The following is a 13,220-nucleotide window of genomic DNA, read 5'->3' as shown; positions in this document are numbered from 1 at the left end:
TGTGTGTCTAAAATATGTACATTTTATTTAGAGAAAACAAACTAGATTTTTAAATAAAAAAAATTCTGGAAAACTCAAAAACCAACATTCCTATTACTGAAAGACAATCATAGAGGCATTTTGGTAGTGCATAAGGAGCCACTTTGACGTTCATGAGCACAGATTACTTGACTTTCTTCATTTTCATGTTGCTAAGAAACTAACTCTTCTGTCCTCTTCTTTCTATTTTCAGCCATGACATGTTTACTGTCCTGCTCGCTGCTTCCCAGCGGTCTGTAATCTGCAGAAACCTTAAAATTCCTATTCCTCCTTCAAACTCAAAAACCTGTCAGCATTACTTTTCAACAAGTGTGTATTTTGCTCTCAGGTGGTCCAGCCTGTCTGAGGTTGAGGTTTTGTTTGGCACAGAGTCCGTCTAAACTCCGTCACCGGCTCTGTTGGGCGGGTTAACCCTCTCCGCTGTGCCGTCCTTTGAGCTGGAGGAGAACATGCCCTGATACATGGCTCTCTCTTTCTGCAGCTCCCGGTTTAACTTCTCCTCTGCCCTCTGCAGGTGCTTCCTCACATTAGCATCTGTGGGAGAAAATAAAAGCAGTTTCAGCATGCTCTACATTATCCCACAAGATGAAATTAGACCAAACATCCAGTAAAATCAAATCAGTCAAAACAATGATTGAATTCAAACTGATTTTTTTAAAATTATTGTAATTTAAAAAATTTTTTTAAATCAAGTGTGTAAATTATTTGTATTTTTCATTTATAGAGTCGAGGAAACATATTTGCTTTAATTTCTTTACATTGTCATCTGTAACACAACATGAATTTCAGGCATTTCATAGGAATTTAATGTTCAAAACCAACACAAACTAGCACATAAATATGAAGGCGAAGGAAAAACATACATTGACTACAACACTGTCATTGTTTCTCTTCCTTTAGTTAAATAACCCACAATCCTTTGCTGCCTCACTATCACATGACCAGACTCCAGAGACACAAACAGCAACAAGATAAATAAACATTGATTGTTAATAGCAGCCACGTTTTACTAATCAAACAGATATTGGCTGATTCCAACCTTAACACCACTATCACTATGCATCCCTAAAAAAACTTGTGAAAAAGTTTGAAGGCTATGAATACTTTTGAAGAGAACTGGATATAACAGCTTACTGGCTTTCAACTGTAACTAAAAGTCCCTTTCTTGGTTAAAGTCAGCTTTTAGTTTACTTTCATCAGAAGAAATAAGACAAAAAACTAGCAAGCATTAATTTGATCGACTTTTTATTCCTCCACAGTTTGGCTCGAGTATGAAAATGTGCCCTTTATGGCTAAAAATTGATAGAACTGTTTACTTGTAAGGTTTAGGATGGTAAATATAAGATACAGCAAGTATTTTAAACCAGTACTTTCATTTGACATTGGTTAATGAGGTGAAATCATGACTAAACTTCCACTACATAGAGTTAAAAGCTAAAGAATCCAGTTAATTATTTTATTTCTGTGGCCATTCTCTCTTCTCCACATTGAAGTATTTTTATTCTCTTCACATCTACCCAGTCTCTCAATGAAATTTGCTTTCTGTTTTAGTGAATGGATCTTAGATTTTCTTTATTTAAGCCGGAGCTTTTTTTGTGTATTAGTAAGCAATACGTCTGCATGCTGTATTAATTTTAATGCAGTCATGTAATAGAGAAAACCCTGTTTAGTGTCTCTTGTGTCATCCTAACCCACTCTAAAGTGCTGATTTTTATCGATAAGTGATCATTCATCAGATATAGTTCTAAAGCTGCTGTGGTTGAATGTCCCACCCTGGCTCCATTCCTACCATTTGGTTGCTCTTTGCAGACCTGGGTGAGGTATTGTTTGGCTGTCTGTGCGTCTCCCATCTCCAGAGTGGCCACCCCCGCCCTGTACAGCGCCTTGACGTTGCCTGGCTGCCACTGCAGCACCCGCAGGCTGTACTCCAGGACCCGAGTGGAATCCACCTTCTGTTTCTGCAGCAAACAGGCTAAAAGACACAAAAGGGCTTCAAATATACATCCACCTCTCCAGCTGAAACACTGAACGTGGAGCAGCTACTGGCTTAGTCCTGATGTTTATATACCAGCTAGGTTGTTGTAGCAGTCAACTTGTGTGTTTCTAAGTAAAGCCTCCTGTTCCAGTGAGAGAGGAGGTTTCTCAGGTCCAAATCCTTTCACTGGTGCCATCACAGTGGAGTCGAGGCCTCGGAGCACCAGCAGGGCGCGGTGGTAATGACCAATGGCAGAGCGGATGTTTTTCTGCTTGTAGAAAGCATTTCCTTTAGTTTTGAACTGGATTGCTTCTTCCAGCAAAACCGAAACGGGCTTGGCAGAAGTCTCGCTGTGTCCAGCAGGACCCGCTTCTGCTGCCACTGCCCCCTCCACATCAGGATTATCGTCTGCTCCAAAAGCCTCCATCTCTGCTGTGCTGCTGGTCAGCTGTGAGAGGAGGAAGAGAAATGTGATTAATCACTTTCTGTAAAGAGAAATAGACAATCATTAAACAAAAGTTTTATTTTATTTCTTAATACTGTGTGATCATAGCGCTTAGTTTAAAGAAAAAATAAATAAATCTCATCACTCATCTATAATACACTCTTATTGTTCTGCCCAATCAAGATACAGACAATACATACAAAATGTATCAAAGCAAAAGAAAAACAATACTGTAAACCAAAGTGACAATATGTCACCTTTAACCCTCGTGTTGTCCTCGGGTCAAAATGACCGAGATTTGAATGTTTTCCCTATACACAGAAAATGAGGACAACAGGAGGGACATTCCTTCCCGTCTTTTTGGGTAAAATCCATCACTGCATTAATTCATGACACCTTAACCGCAATTAAAACATACCCACTACCAATCTGGGAAGTGCACTGCACCAGTTAATTCCAATAGCATAATGTAGGTATTGAATCATGATAACGTAAAAAGGAAACAGTAGAAATGTAATTATGCAGAATGCATATGTACACATGTGTGTGTGTGTGTGCGAACAAATCGTCCGTTTTGGTTCCTTTAATCATTTCAATCCGGGTCATTTTCCCCGTAACCAGTAAAAGAAAACCGTAACGGATTTTAACGGTTTGCCATTACATCTAATTGAGTTAGTGTTCACATGCTAGCGTCGGCTCCTCAAGTCCTATCTCCAAGAGTATTCATATTTCAATAGACTGGCGAGTAACATCAATTGAATTATCTTACCTTATGGTGATAATTAAAATGCAAAGAAAAACTTATTTCTATAAAATGACAAACATCTCAGCTCGCCAGTCTACCTATTTTTGCTTCCGGCTTTTCTTCTTCTTTTTCTTCTTTACTCTGGCACTACAGGTAATCGTGATGCTGCCCTCTAGTGTTCGTTGACCACATTTTATGTAATTTGAGTTTTAGTGGTAATGTTCAGGAAATAGTCATTCTAAAGATATGAGAAAGTATCTCACACTATAAGTCAGAATTTACACACTAGACTGTGGTTGAAATTGGATTCCATACTTATTGATTCTCTTTCATGTACTGATATAAAATTTGATACAAATTGGGTTTATAATTTTTCATATGAATATATAAACCAATTGTACACACAAATGCGCGCACACACACGCGCGCGCACGCACACACACACAGACACGCACACACACACACACACGCACACGCACACACACATTCGACGAAAGTGCGTCGCATGTATTTTCATTGTGGGAGGTAATAACGGTCGCTAACGTCTGTGCGCAGGCGCACTGGCACTTCACACAACCGCAATAAGCAAATATGGCGGCGGCCGTCGACAGTGTTGTGAAAGTGTAAGTTTACCTTTATTTGTTGTAAGAGTGTAAAGACCACCCACACTGAGAGTCGTTTTCATTTGGTTGGTTATCGTTTTACAGCTGAGCTTGCCGTATTTTCCCACGGTCTTTCCTGTTGTTCAATACAAAAATTGTCCCAAGAGAATTACGTTATCTTTGTGCTATGGTTAGCTTTTCTAGCTTTGGGCAGTTAGAAAGGAGCTGAGCTCATTGTGAAGGCAACGTTTGGGTCTAACTCTATCAGTTGCTGGTCTGTTTCCAGTGATTTTACAAATAGTGATTCCACAAGGGCTTATAGACCGCTTATTCGGGATGAAGGGACGACTTAATTCTTCAATAAACTGTCCGATTGGCGGGCGCTTTGTTGCTAACAATCAACCTTTTGTTCTGGCAGCAGTCCGTCTCTACTGTAAATGCTGGCTTTTACTTTGAAACCACGAGACGCATTGCGTATCCTATAAATAAGTATGACTTTAAATAAATAGCCAAAGGCTGAAAGTACAGTAAAACACAGATGCAGCAGCCTGTTTTTAGGGGGAAAGCTGGGAGTGAGTAAAGACTGGCTTTATGAAGAAAGCGACCCTTGTCCTCAGGCTGCTGCTACTTCAAAGAGAGCTGTTGTATTTCCACTAATGTGGTCAAATTACACTAATCAGGTGAGATCACATGAACTCCAGTGAGTGAGAAGATCTTCTCCATCAAATACGCTTTTCATTTAACCGGTGTGTTATGATGAAATTAGTAGCAGGACTTAATTTAATTGAATTTGTCAATAAACCTGGGCTGTGCTATTAGAAATGGGATTGATTCGATTTTGTTTTTCTTTATAACTCAATATGAATAGGGTCTATTTGTCATATAAAGTACTTGGATATGATATGTGCTGTGAATTGGTATAAATTGGTAATTCATTTTGACTTTGAAAATTGTGCAGGATTGGCAGTATTTTTAGTTTATAATTTGTTACAAATGTGTTACCTAACTGACTGATTTTCTCAGTCGTTTTATGATATCTTGAAAATTGAAATTGACCCATTGATTAGTGCATCTGTAGTTTAAGGATTTAATTTTGAACCTGTTTATAAAATGTAAAAATTCTTATCTTTCAGGTCGGATGATGTATATCCCCTGACATGTCTGAATTGGAATAATAAGATAAAAAAAAGCAAACAACATTTCAAACCTTAATACGAATTTGGACTGCAGTACATAATGGTCAGCAACAGTTTTAAAGTCTTTCTTGGTTTTGTTTGTTTACCCATCCGTGTCCTCCATTTTGAATTCAGTCTAGGAGAACAGTATTACCGGGATGCCATGGAGCAGTGTCACAGCTACAACGCCCGTCTCTGTGCAGAACGCAGCATCCTCATGCCTTTCCTGGATTCTCAGACTGGAGTCGCACAGTCAAACTGCTACATCTGGATGGAGAAGAGGCACAGGAGCGCAGGTGAATAATTACCACTCAAGATGAAAGAAGAACAGTTATTTACTATTTTGTGACTCATATTTGATATTTGTTTGTTGAAAGTAATGCATGAGGAGAACAGTCCAACAATTCCCCTGGTGTCCTTTGTTTCCAATGAATGATTAGGTATAGCTCCAGGACAGCTGTACTCGTACCCCGCTCGCCGTTGGAGGAAGAAACGGCGTTCCCATCCTCCTGAGGATCCGCGTTTGGCTTTCCCTCCTCTCAAAGCAGGTATATGCTTTCGTGAAATATCTTATTCCCCTCTACAGACACATTTAGGGGTTGTCAGATTTGAGTAATTCTGGGAAAACCTTAAGCACAGTAAAACGCAGAAGTTTTTTATGAACAACTCTGTGTGTGGTTCATGCCTGTTTTTCTGGATAATGCAGCAGATCTAGACCTGGGTCTGAAGCGTGAGGCTTTGGGAACGGTGGACGGCAGCAGCTTGGAGGCTCTGCTGAAAGGCGAACCCCTGGAAAGGAGGAGCGGCGCATCTGACGTCCGCGCCCCTGAGGACGACCCGGCCACTGTGGAGCCGCCGGCCACATCGGCGGTCACTCACACGTCTTCTGGACGCATTCGTAAGGTTAGACTGAAAGCTTTCAAACACTGATGTGATCAGATGATGAAGATTTTAAATTGAATAGATGATCACTTTTTGATGTGGAAAGCATGAGAGATAAAGTTCTGGTCAGAAGTTTACATACACTCATCATGAGCATAAATTCAAGTATATTTTCATGCTTTTTTCCCCCCAGGGGCAGAAGTTTGCTATTGCTACAAACTTCTATTGCTTGTAGCAATTGATTGACAAAAATCCATAAAAGATCCAGCACATAATCAAACCAGTGCAGCCAAATATCTGTGATTAACGTTAATCAAAGTTGGTCGTTGTATGATCATTCCAACGTGGAGAAAGAATGATTCAAATTATAAATCAAACATTTTAAATCCATTCAGATGTAAACTTCTGACCAGACCTGTCAGAACCAGACCAGGGTTTCCCCCAGAAAACTTGTGTGGTCGGGGCACCGAGGTGGTGCACCATGTTTTTTTTATTAAAATATGTTAAGTTGACAGGAAATGTAAAATTACTACTAATTGTGTGTTACAGGAAAACGCCAGTGAAATGCTATCTAAACCCACAGCTAGTCTTAAAAGCAACAAATCAAAAAAATCCAATTAAAATGAATATCAATTATTTGCACTTCTGTTTAATCCAAATCAAGTCAGCAGCTCCATCAGGGCTTCAAGGGCCCCGTAAAGGCTAATATTTTAACACAGACCACATATATATAAATGTAAAATTTGTTTATTGAGATGATCAATGCTGCCAAGTTTGATTTAATGGTTTCAGCATACATAAATTAAAACATTTTAAATAGTTTAACATTTAAATGTAAGATTTTAAACAGCTGGCAAGTTTATTTTGTAAAAGTTCAAAGAACAATATTCATAGTTAGATTGCTTTGTTACCATAGCTACAATCTGATGCTGTGAGTTTAATCTTTGAGTTTGAGCTCTGTTTGTTCACAAATACAAATTAGTAAACTGCAATTATAACTGATTGTTTTTCAGGTTGGCCAATTAAACTACTCGCTTCTCCCAGATTAAATCTAACACAGAAGCTGTTAGAGATGCTGATGTTTTTACAACAAAAGGGGCCCCTAAGTCAAATTCTGCTCATGGCCTCATACAGCCTTGGACCGGCCCTGCATGATGAGTTAAATCCACTGCACTGCACAGAGATGCAAAACAAACGGGAGATTTAATTCACTGCTGCTAATGTGGCTTTAGTAGCTCTAACATGTCATGTCTGTTGAGTTTTTAATAAGAGTCACAGAAACTGTGATTTTCAGATCACAGTTTCTGTGATCTGAAAATCACATTAACTCTAAGTGGACAAAGCATCTGATATGGTTTGATGCATCGTGTAACCGGAAAAATACTACTACTACTAATAAAATGATATAAAACCAGCGTGAAGCGTGACAACGAGAAGAGCGCGAAAGCTCCTCACCGGGCTGAATCTGCATGATAAGGTTAGCGCTGGTTCATTAACCGCTAACGTTCCGGTCAACCGGAACCACATGCATAAACTTTGCAGGGAAGACAGAACCGCACGCTAGGCGGCGTGTTGAGCTGTAAACGCCTCATATAATTCTTTGTTCACAAAGATAAATCATTCTCACCGCTCGCTCAACACACCTCTGAATTTGCTACAAGTTATTCCTGCGGTTCACATAGAGCTGCGCAACCAGAGCTAACGCAGCGGGTTTTAAACTCTTACCTTCATTTCTCCAAAGAGACATAATTTCTCACAGTAAGTCGATGTAAATATCCATACAGGTCAATCTGTATGGATAGTTACATTGATTTGATCCAGTTTGAGTGAAAAGAGGTGTGCGCGATCCCGCTGAGGTAAAGCAGCGGCACAGCGTGAGGCAAAGCGCAGAGGCGCTAGCTGTGTTATCTATTATCCTATCTATTTAAACCTATCCTATCCTTTAGGAATAATCTTACTCCGCTAGTGAAATGCTCAGAGCAACAGAAACGCTTGCAATCCGGCTAAAAGAGAAGCAACGCTTAGCCTGGCGGTGGGGCTAGTAAAGCATGGCGGGCCACCAGGCTTACAATACACTGGGGGAAACCCTGCAGACGGTTAACTCTGATAACCATTTTGGTAGAAAATATACCTGAACATGTGTTCAGACATGTGAGGAGGAAGGAAACCTTGAGCTAATTCCGATTCTTACAGCAGAGAGTTCTCGACCACGATGATTACTTGGATGATTTGGATGACGAAGACTTTGAAGATGAGACTCCCAAAAGACGAGGCAAGAGCAAATCCAAGGTGAGCGTTCAAAACGACGTTGTGCAATTTAAGAGAAAAGTATGGGATGAAAAAAAACAACTAAATAGATTTCAGTTGGGTCAGTATTGAAACTCGGTGTCAGCTTTTACTATCATAAAAGAGATTAAAATACTTATTTTCAGAAACATATCTTCAAAAGACGTTGAAATAAAGTAGACGTAAAGTTAAATCTCTATGTCTACTGACACCTGCCACAAGGTAGGCAAGCTACAAACAGTCTTTGCTAAAGAAAATGGCTGTTCAGTTCAAACTGATGGAAAATTGAGTGAAAGGAAAAAGTGTTAATCAAGCAGCCAGAACATTGAGATGATGCATTAAAATAAAATAGATCTAAGTTTGTGGGTATAATGCACAAAATGTGAAAATGTTTAAGCGGTGAATATTTTTTTGTGAGCATAAACACAAAATTATAGTGAACACAAAGTAACGAAATAAAAACTCTGTAGTTTTATTTTTCTAATCTCAGGTTTAGAAGAAGATGCTCTCTATCTTCTGTTTGCTTTGTTTACTTTGAGCTGGCTGAAAATCAAGTCAGTTTAGTGATTTAGTTGTTAGTGCTCTCAAATTAGATCACTAAATCAGAGTGAGTTAATTTCACTTTTGAAACGAATGAACTTTTAAGTGATATTCCTATGAGAAGCACCTGTAGAAAGTAAATATTTAAGTTTGTCTCTTATTCTTCTTCAGGGCCGCTCCGACAAGAATGGGAAGAAGAAGACGGAGGCTGCGGCGGCGGCGCTGGAGGAGCGAGACAAACCGTACGCCTGTGACAGTGAGTAGCAGGTCGTCTGTCTGAGCCGTGCATGTCAGCAGGAGAGGCTTTTCGCTTTTCGCCCCTGAAACAACGAGGCGCGCCATTTTGCTGTGCATGACGCGATCTGAAAAAAAAAAAAAAAAAAACGCCACAGGGAAGCAGCAGTGTTTTCTGAGCTGATGCTCTGTGTGTGCGCTGTGTGTGTGTGTGTGCTGTGTAACTTGGTTCTGGCTTCAGCTCGCTGTCCTACCTGCTACCTGCGTGTCCGCCTGAAATGACCCCTTGTGGAAATGACAGAAAAAGAAGCAAAAGCTTTCTTGGGAGTGATGAATGCCAAACTTCCAGCTCGGCTCCACGTTGTTCCCTGTTCTTTTTTTTTTTGGTAAGGGTGCCCGTATCACGATAACACTCTTGTATGACGGTGTGTGTGTGTATTAGTCTGTGGAAAGCGCTACAAGAATCGCCCAGGCCTGAGCTACCACTATACACACTCTCACCTGGCAGAGGAGGAGGGCGAGGACCACGAGGAGATCGAGGCACCACCCACTCCTCGCCAGCCTGAGGAGCAGAAGAGTGAGTTACTCCTCCAGTGCAGAGAGGCAGATAGACAGAGAGGAGGGAGGTTTGGTTGCATGCCTTGTAGCATGTGTGTTGGTGCAAGGGAAGTCTCTCATTGATTTTTTTGTTGTCGTTGTTGTTGTGTGCTTTTTCCCTCCCCCTTCTTTGATTTTACATTTTTATGATTTGAAATTGTGGATGAGACTGAAAGTTTCTGACTGAAACATGTTTGTATAGTTGGGAAATCTGGCACTTTTTCAATCATTTTGTTTTCCTACACAATATTCCATTTCATAGCTGTTGGGTTTCTTTTTGTTTGTGCACGTGACACCATTTTTGCAGATTCATATGTCAGTTTTGTGATTTAGTGTCATGACGATTTAAAGATGGTGCTGAACTGGTTATGTATTTGTGAATCAAAATGGGAGAAGAAGGTGTTTTTTTTTTCTTCTGGTTTTCCTTGTTATAATATCCAATCCATTCGTGAGGTAGTTTGTTTCTAATCGTTGATGTTGGTGACTTTTATGTGTGGCGTCAGTTCTTATGGGTCTAATCTCAGTTCTAATGCACGAGGAATACGTTTCTTTACTTTTTCTCTTTTGTCCAGCCACCAAAAAGGGTCCCAATGGTCTGGCGCTGCCCAACGATTACTGTGATTTCTGCCTGGGAGACTCCACCTTGAATCAAAAAACGGGCCAATCAGAGGAGCTGGTGTCCTGCTCAGACTGCGGACGGTCAGGTATGAGTCTCCTCCTCTTCTCTTTCTCATTATAGTAACGGTGACATCTTGTTTGGTCGGATTCTGGCCCTGTTTTTCACAGAGTTGCTTATCTAGGTTAATTTAAACGTCTCTCCGTCCATGTTGAAGGACACCCGACGTGTCTGCAGTTCACTCCAGTGATGATGGCGGCCGTGAAGACGTACCGCTGGCAGTGCATCGAGTGCAAATGCTGCAACGTGTGCGGCACCTCAGAGAACGACGTGAGTCTCTTTCAACCCTGAATCTTTCTGAGGACTCTTTCTCGTAAATGACATTTACTTGTTTTTATGCTGTTTAAAATCATCTACATCTTCAGGAGCTAGATGTTATAATGTGGCTCATAAACATTTACAGGCTTCATTTACACTAGAAGCAACTTAAATGATGAAGAGGCTTTTTTCCATGGATTAATGACCTCTCAGGAGATTCTTCCCTGCAGGATGGATGCGAAATTGTTTGTTGTTCTGAAAAGCAGATTTAGGAAAGAGGAAGTGCTTATCTTTACAATTAGGCCCTGTTCTTCATTTGTGCTGATCTGGTAAATGTCAGCTGCCTGATGGTAAGAGATGGAAAAGGTCAGTTTGGATGATCATTCTGTCTTGTCAGAGACCATGAAAAAGTTTCGGTCTGTTTGCATGTCAAAACACAACTAAAACCTAAAACCAGCCCTGGATTGTGGATTAAATGGTTTTAGTGTTCATATTTTAAACTTTTTCTTCCACCTTTTTTAAGAATCTTTTCTAACTCGTGTTCAGATTTGATCGGTGAGTGAACGTTATGTTTTGTTTCCGCAGGACCAGCTGCTCTTCTGTGACGACTGTGATCGAGGCTACCACATGTACTGTCTAACCCCACCCATGACCGAACCGCCAGAGGGTGAGCCGACGCTTCACTGTGATCTGTTTAGGTTCACAGGGAGGGCCGATCATCTGAACCTCAATTTATATTTAAACATCAAGGAGTGCTGGAGAGTTTTCTAACTTAATAACATGTGGACTTAAAATATCTTTTAGGAAATTAAACACCTAGGTCTCCTTTACTCAATTTACAGAAAAAATAATAAGAAAATAATTGTCAGCTCCAGCCCTAAGATGACTGACTTTTCTTTGTAAACACATCGATTCAAACACAAAGAAGTTAGGAAACGAATTGTATAAACTTCCTTCATCCTTTCCTGTTTCCGTGTCATCAGGGAGTTGGAGCTGCCACCTGTGCCTGGCTCTGCTCAAAGACAAGGCCTCCATATACCAGCAGAACCAGAGCTCAGCCCCCGAGTGACGTCAGAACACGAAGCCTGCCTCTCAGCACCAGGACCCCCTCGGCCCCGGCCCAAAATGTCAGACCTCCTCTCAGCCCGCCAGGCCGGGCTCTGTCCAGATGTAGCTGAGCCAGATCGCAGGTCAGCTTCACCAGTCGCTCTTACCTACAGTGCTAGCCGGGGGACTCCAAACATAAACAGACCTCAGATCAGTCAACACGGGGATCAAACTATCACTACAATCCTGCCTAGAGCGGCCTCGAGACTTGCTGTCAAACATGTAACATATCATGTGTATTTACATCATAGACACACTTTCTACTGGACTGTTACACACACAGACAAACCGAATGCAAGCAGTACCAATAATAGCTGCTGTCTCCATGGGAACTCCCAGGAGAACAAGGATTAGCATCACGGCTAACTATTTGCACCCCTCCACACTCGAAGACAACAGCGTGGAGTGTGGAGACAGTTTTTCTTCAGCTAAAAGATCTATTTTTACTCACTGATAGTGATGTGGGGACCACGTCACCGTATATCTGGTTAAGAAATCTAATTGTTGTTTCTGGTTATTAGTGGGCTTTTCTAGTGGCTTTAGTCGGTGTGTGCTGTTGTCCCATTCACCAAAGCTTTTACTGTGTTTTGATGAGGTTTCCCTTTGCGTATTTATCATATGTGACATCACAGTGGCGCTTCTCTCCGCTCAGAGCCAACCCAAAGCACCGCCGTTGCGACGGCTTTCATTTCGCTCCATGAAATCCGACGCAAACACTTCAATGTTTGATCATAAGAGTGTAATTAAACTACATGAGTCACTTCAGAGTTCATCGGCTCCCTGCAGGAGCTCCCTGCCTCAAATTTTCCGGCTCCACTGATAAGTTTTTTTTTTTTTCGCTCACTACATGAAACGCAAAGGATCATAAAAAAAACGTGTATTTCCTTTTTTTTTTTTTTTTTTTGACGTGCCATCATTTCACACGTCGCTGTCGTGCCAACGAGACGCACTCATTTCCAGACTAGCTGTTTTTATCCTTCGTCACGCTGAGGTTGATTTGCATGCAACATGCACATAAACTTTCATCACAGCCGTTTCTTTCTAGTGTTTGTTTTTACATTTTATATTATCTGATATTCCATTGGTATTGGGAGTTTTTACTAGTTGAATTTGTAAAGTCCATGATATTGCAAACACTTCGATATATAGCTCCTAATCCATTCTATGTACTGTATTGACTTTTATATTTTTGTTATGACTGTGACATGTTTCAAATTGTTTATGTCAGACTTTCTTCATAAGTATTTGTAAGATGACGTACTTTGTTGTACTATTTTTATTTTTTCATTTTTTTGGTATTGAAGCTGATTTAGCCCGACTAAAATAAAGATCATTTTGAATCGTGAACTCCGTCTCATTGGTGCTTTGTTTCTGATTTATGGCCAATTTAAGAGGAAAAAGCATGTTTTCACTCTGACACCAGGTGACACTTTTTCTTTTTTTAGCTCAGGAAGGACTAAAAACTTTGGTTTTGTAATTTAAAATATTGAGGTAATCCCATAACTCTGTTTTTAAGAACAGAGTTCTCCTAATTATTACAGAGGCTCCTATATGAAATGAAAAAACTTCTAAATTACCAACATGTCTAGTTTTGTCAAACATTCATCTTTTATTCTAATATAGATGTAAAACAACATTAACAGAGGAAGCTGCTGGCAT

The 13,220-nt window shown here is 40.5% G+C and overlaps 2 protein-coding genes across 7 annotated transcripts; one reads left to right on the top strand and one right to left on the bottom strand.

Moving 5' to 3' along the window:
* Positions 1–2: 2 nt before the first annotated feature.
* On the bottom strand, positions 3–3,536 carry ttc9c (tetratricopeptide repeat domain 9C). Of its 2 annotated transcripts, none has more exons than XM_008420406.3 (4): positions 3,303–3,536; positions 2,108–2,462; positions 1,829–2,011; positions 3–573 (listed from the first exon to the last, which is right to left on the bottom strand). In XM_008420406.3, the coding sequence occupies exons 2-4, from the start codon at positions 2,439–2,441 to the stop codon at positions 416–418; spliced, it is 675 nt and encodes a 224-aa protein (XP_008418628.1). In that variant the 5' UTR covers positions 2,442–2,462; positions 3,303–3,536; the 3' UTR covers positions 3–415. The 2 variants fall into 2 exon arrangements, with proteins under 2 accessions (XP_008418628.1, XP_008418627.1); XM_008420405.3 differs by having other exon boundaries at positions 3,229–3,532.
* Positions 3,537–3,683: 147 nt separating this feature from the next.
* On the top strand, positions 3,684–12,908 carry LOC103471417 (zinc finger protein ubi-d4). Of its 5 annotated transcripts, none has more exons than XM_008420403.3 (11): positions 3,684–3,827; positions 5,117–5,277; positions 5,422–5,529; positions 5,691–5,884; positions 8,060–8,152; positions 8,861–8,945; positions 9,366–9,500; positions 10,093–10,224; positions 10,354–10,466; positions 11,040–11,121; positions 11,438–12,908. In XM_008420403.3, exons 1-11 carry the CDS (start codon positions 3,796–3,798, stop codon positions 11,521–11,523), a joined length of 1,221 nt encoding a protein of 406 aa, XP_008418625.1. In that variant the 5' UTR covers positions 3,684–3,795; the 3' UTR covers positions 11,524–12,908. The 5 variants fall into 5 exon arrangements, with proteins under 5 accessions (XP_008418625.1, XP_017162639.1, XP_008418624.1 ...); XM_017307150.2 differs by having other exon boundaries at positions 8,057–8,152; XM_008420402.3 differs by having other exon boundaries at positions 5,688–5,884.
* The last annotated feature ends 312 nt before the right edge of the window (positions 12,909–13,220 follow it).

This window comes from Poecilia reticulata, chromosome 10 (assembly GCF_904066995.2).
Source record: "Poecilia reticulata chromosome 10, P_reticulata-male-v2, whole genome shotgun sequence".
In the NCBI taxonomy this organism is placed as follows: Eukaryota; Metazoa; Chordata; class Actinopteri; order Cyprinodontiformes; family Poeciliidae; genus Poecilia; species Poecilia reticulata.
This window is presented reverse-complemented; position numbering and strand designations above follow the sequence as displayed.

What these genes read in the sequence shown, in the direction of transcription:
- ttc9c (XM_008420406.3), bottom strand. Translation starts at nt 2,441, where the DNA reads ATGGAGGCTTTTGGAGCAGACGATAATCCTGATGTGGAGGGGGCAGTG. An exon ending in CTGCTACAACAACCTAGCTG is followed by an intron (nt 2,012 to 2,107) that starts GTATATAAACAT and finishes TGTGTCTTTTAG; the next exon opens with CCTGTTTGCTGCAGAAACAG. An exon ending in CTGCAAAGAGCAACCAAATG is followed by an intron (nt 574 to 1,828) that starts GTAGGAATGGAG and finishes TTTCTCCCACAG; the next exon opens with ATGCTAATGTGAGGAAGCAC.
- LOC103471417 (XM_008420401.3), top strand. Translation starts at nt 3,796, where the DNA reads ATGGCGGCGGCCGTCGACAGTGTTGTGAAAGT. An exon ending in TTTCCCTCCTCTCAAAGCAG is followed by an intron (nt 5,530 to 5,687) that starts GTATATGCTTTC and finishes TGGATAATGCAG; the next exon opens with CAGATCTAGACCTGGGTCTG. An exon ending in CTTCTGGACGCATTCGTAAG is followed by an intron (nt 5,885 to 8,056) that starts GTTAGACTGAAA and finishes CGATTCTTACAG; the next exon opens with CAGAGAGTTCTCGACCACGA.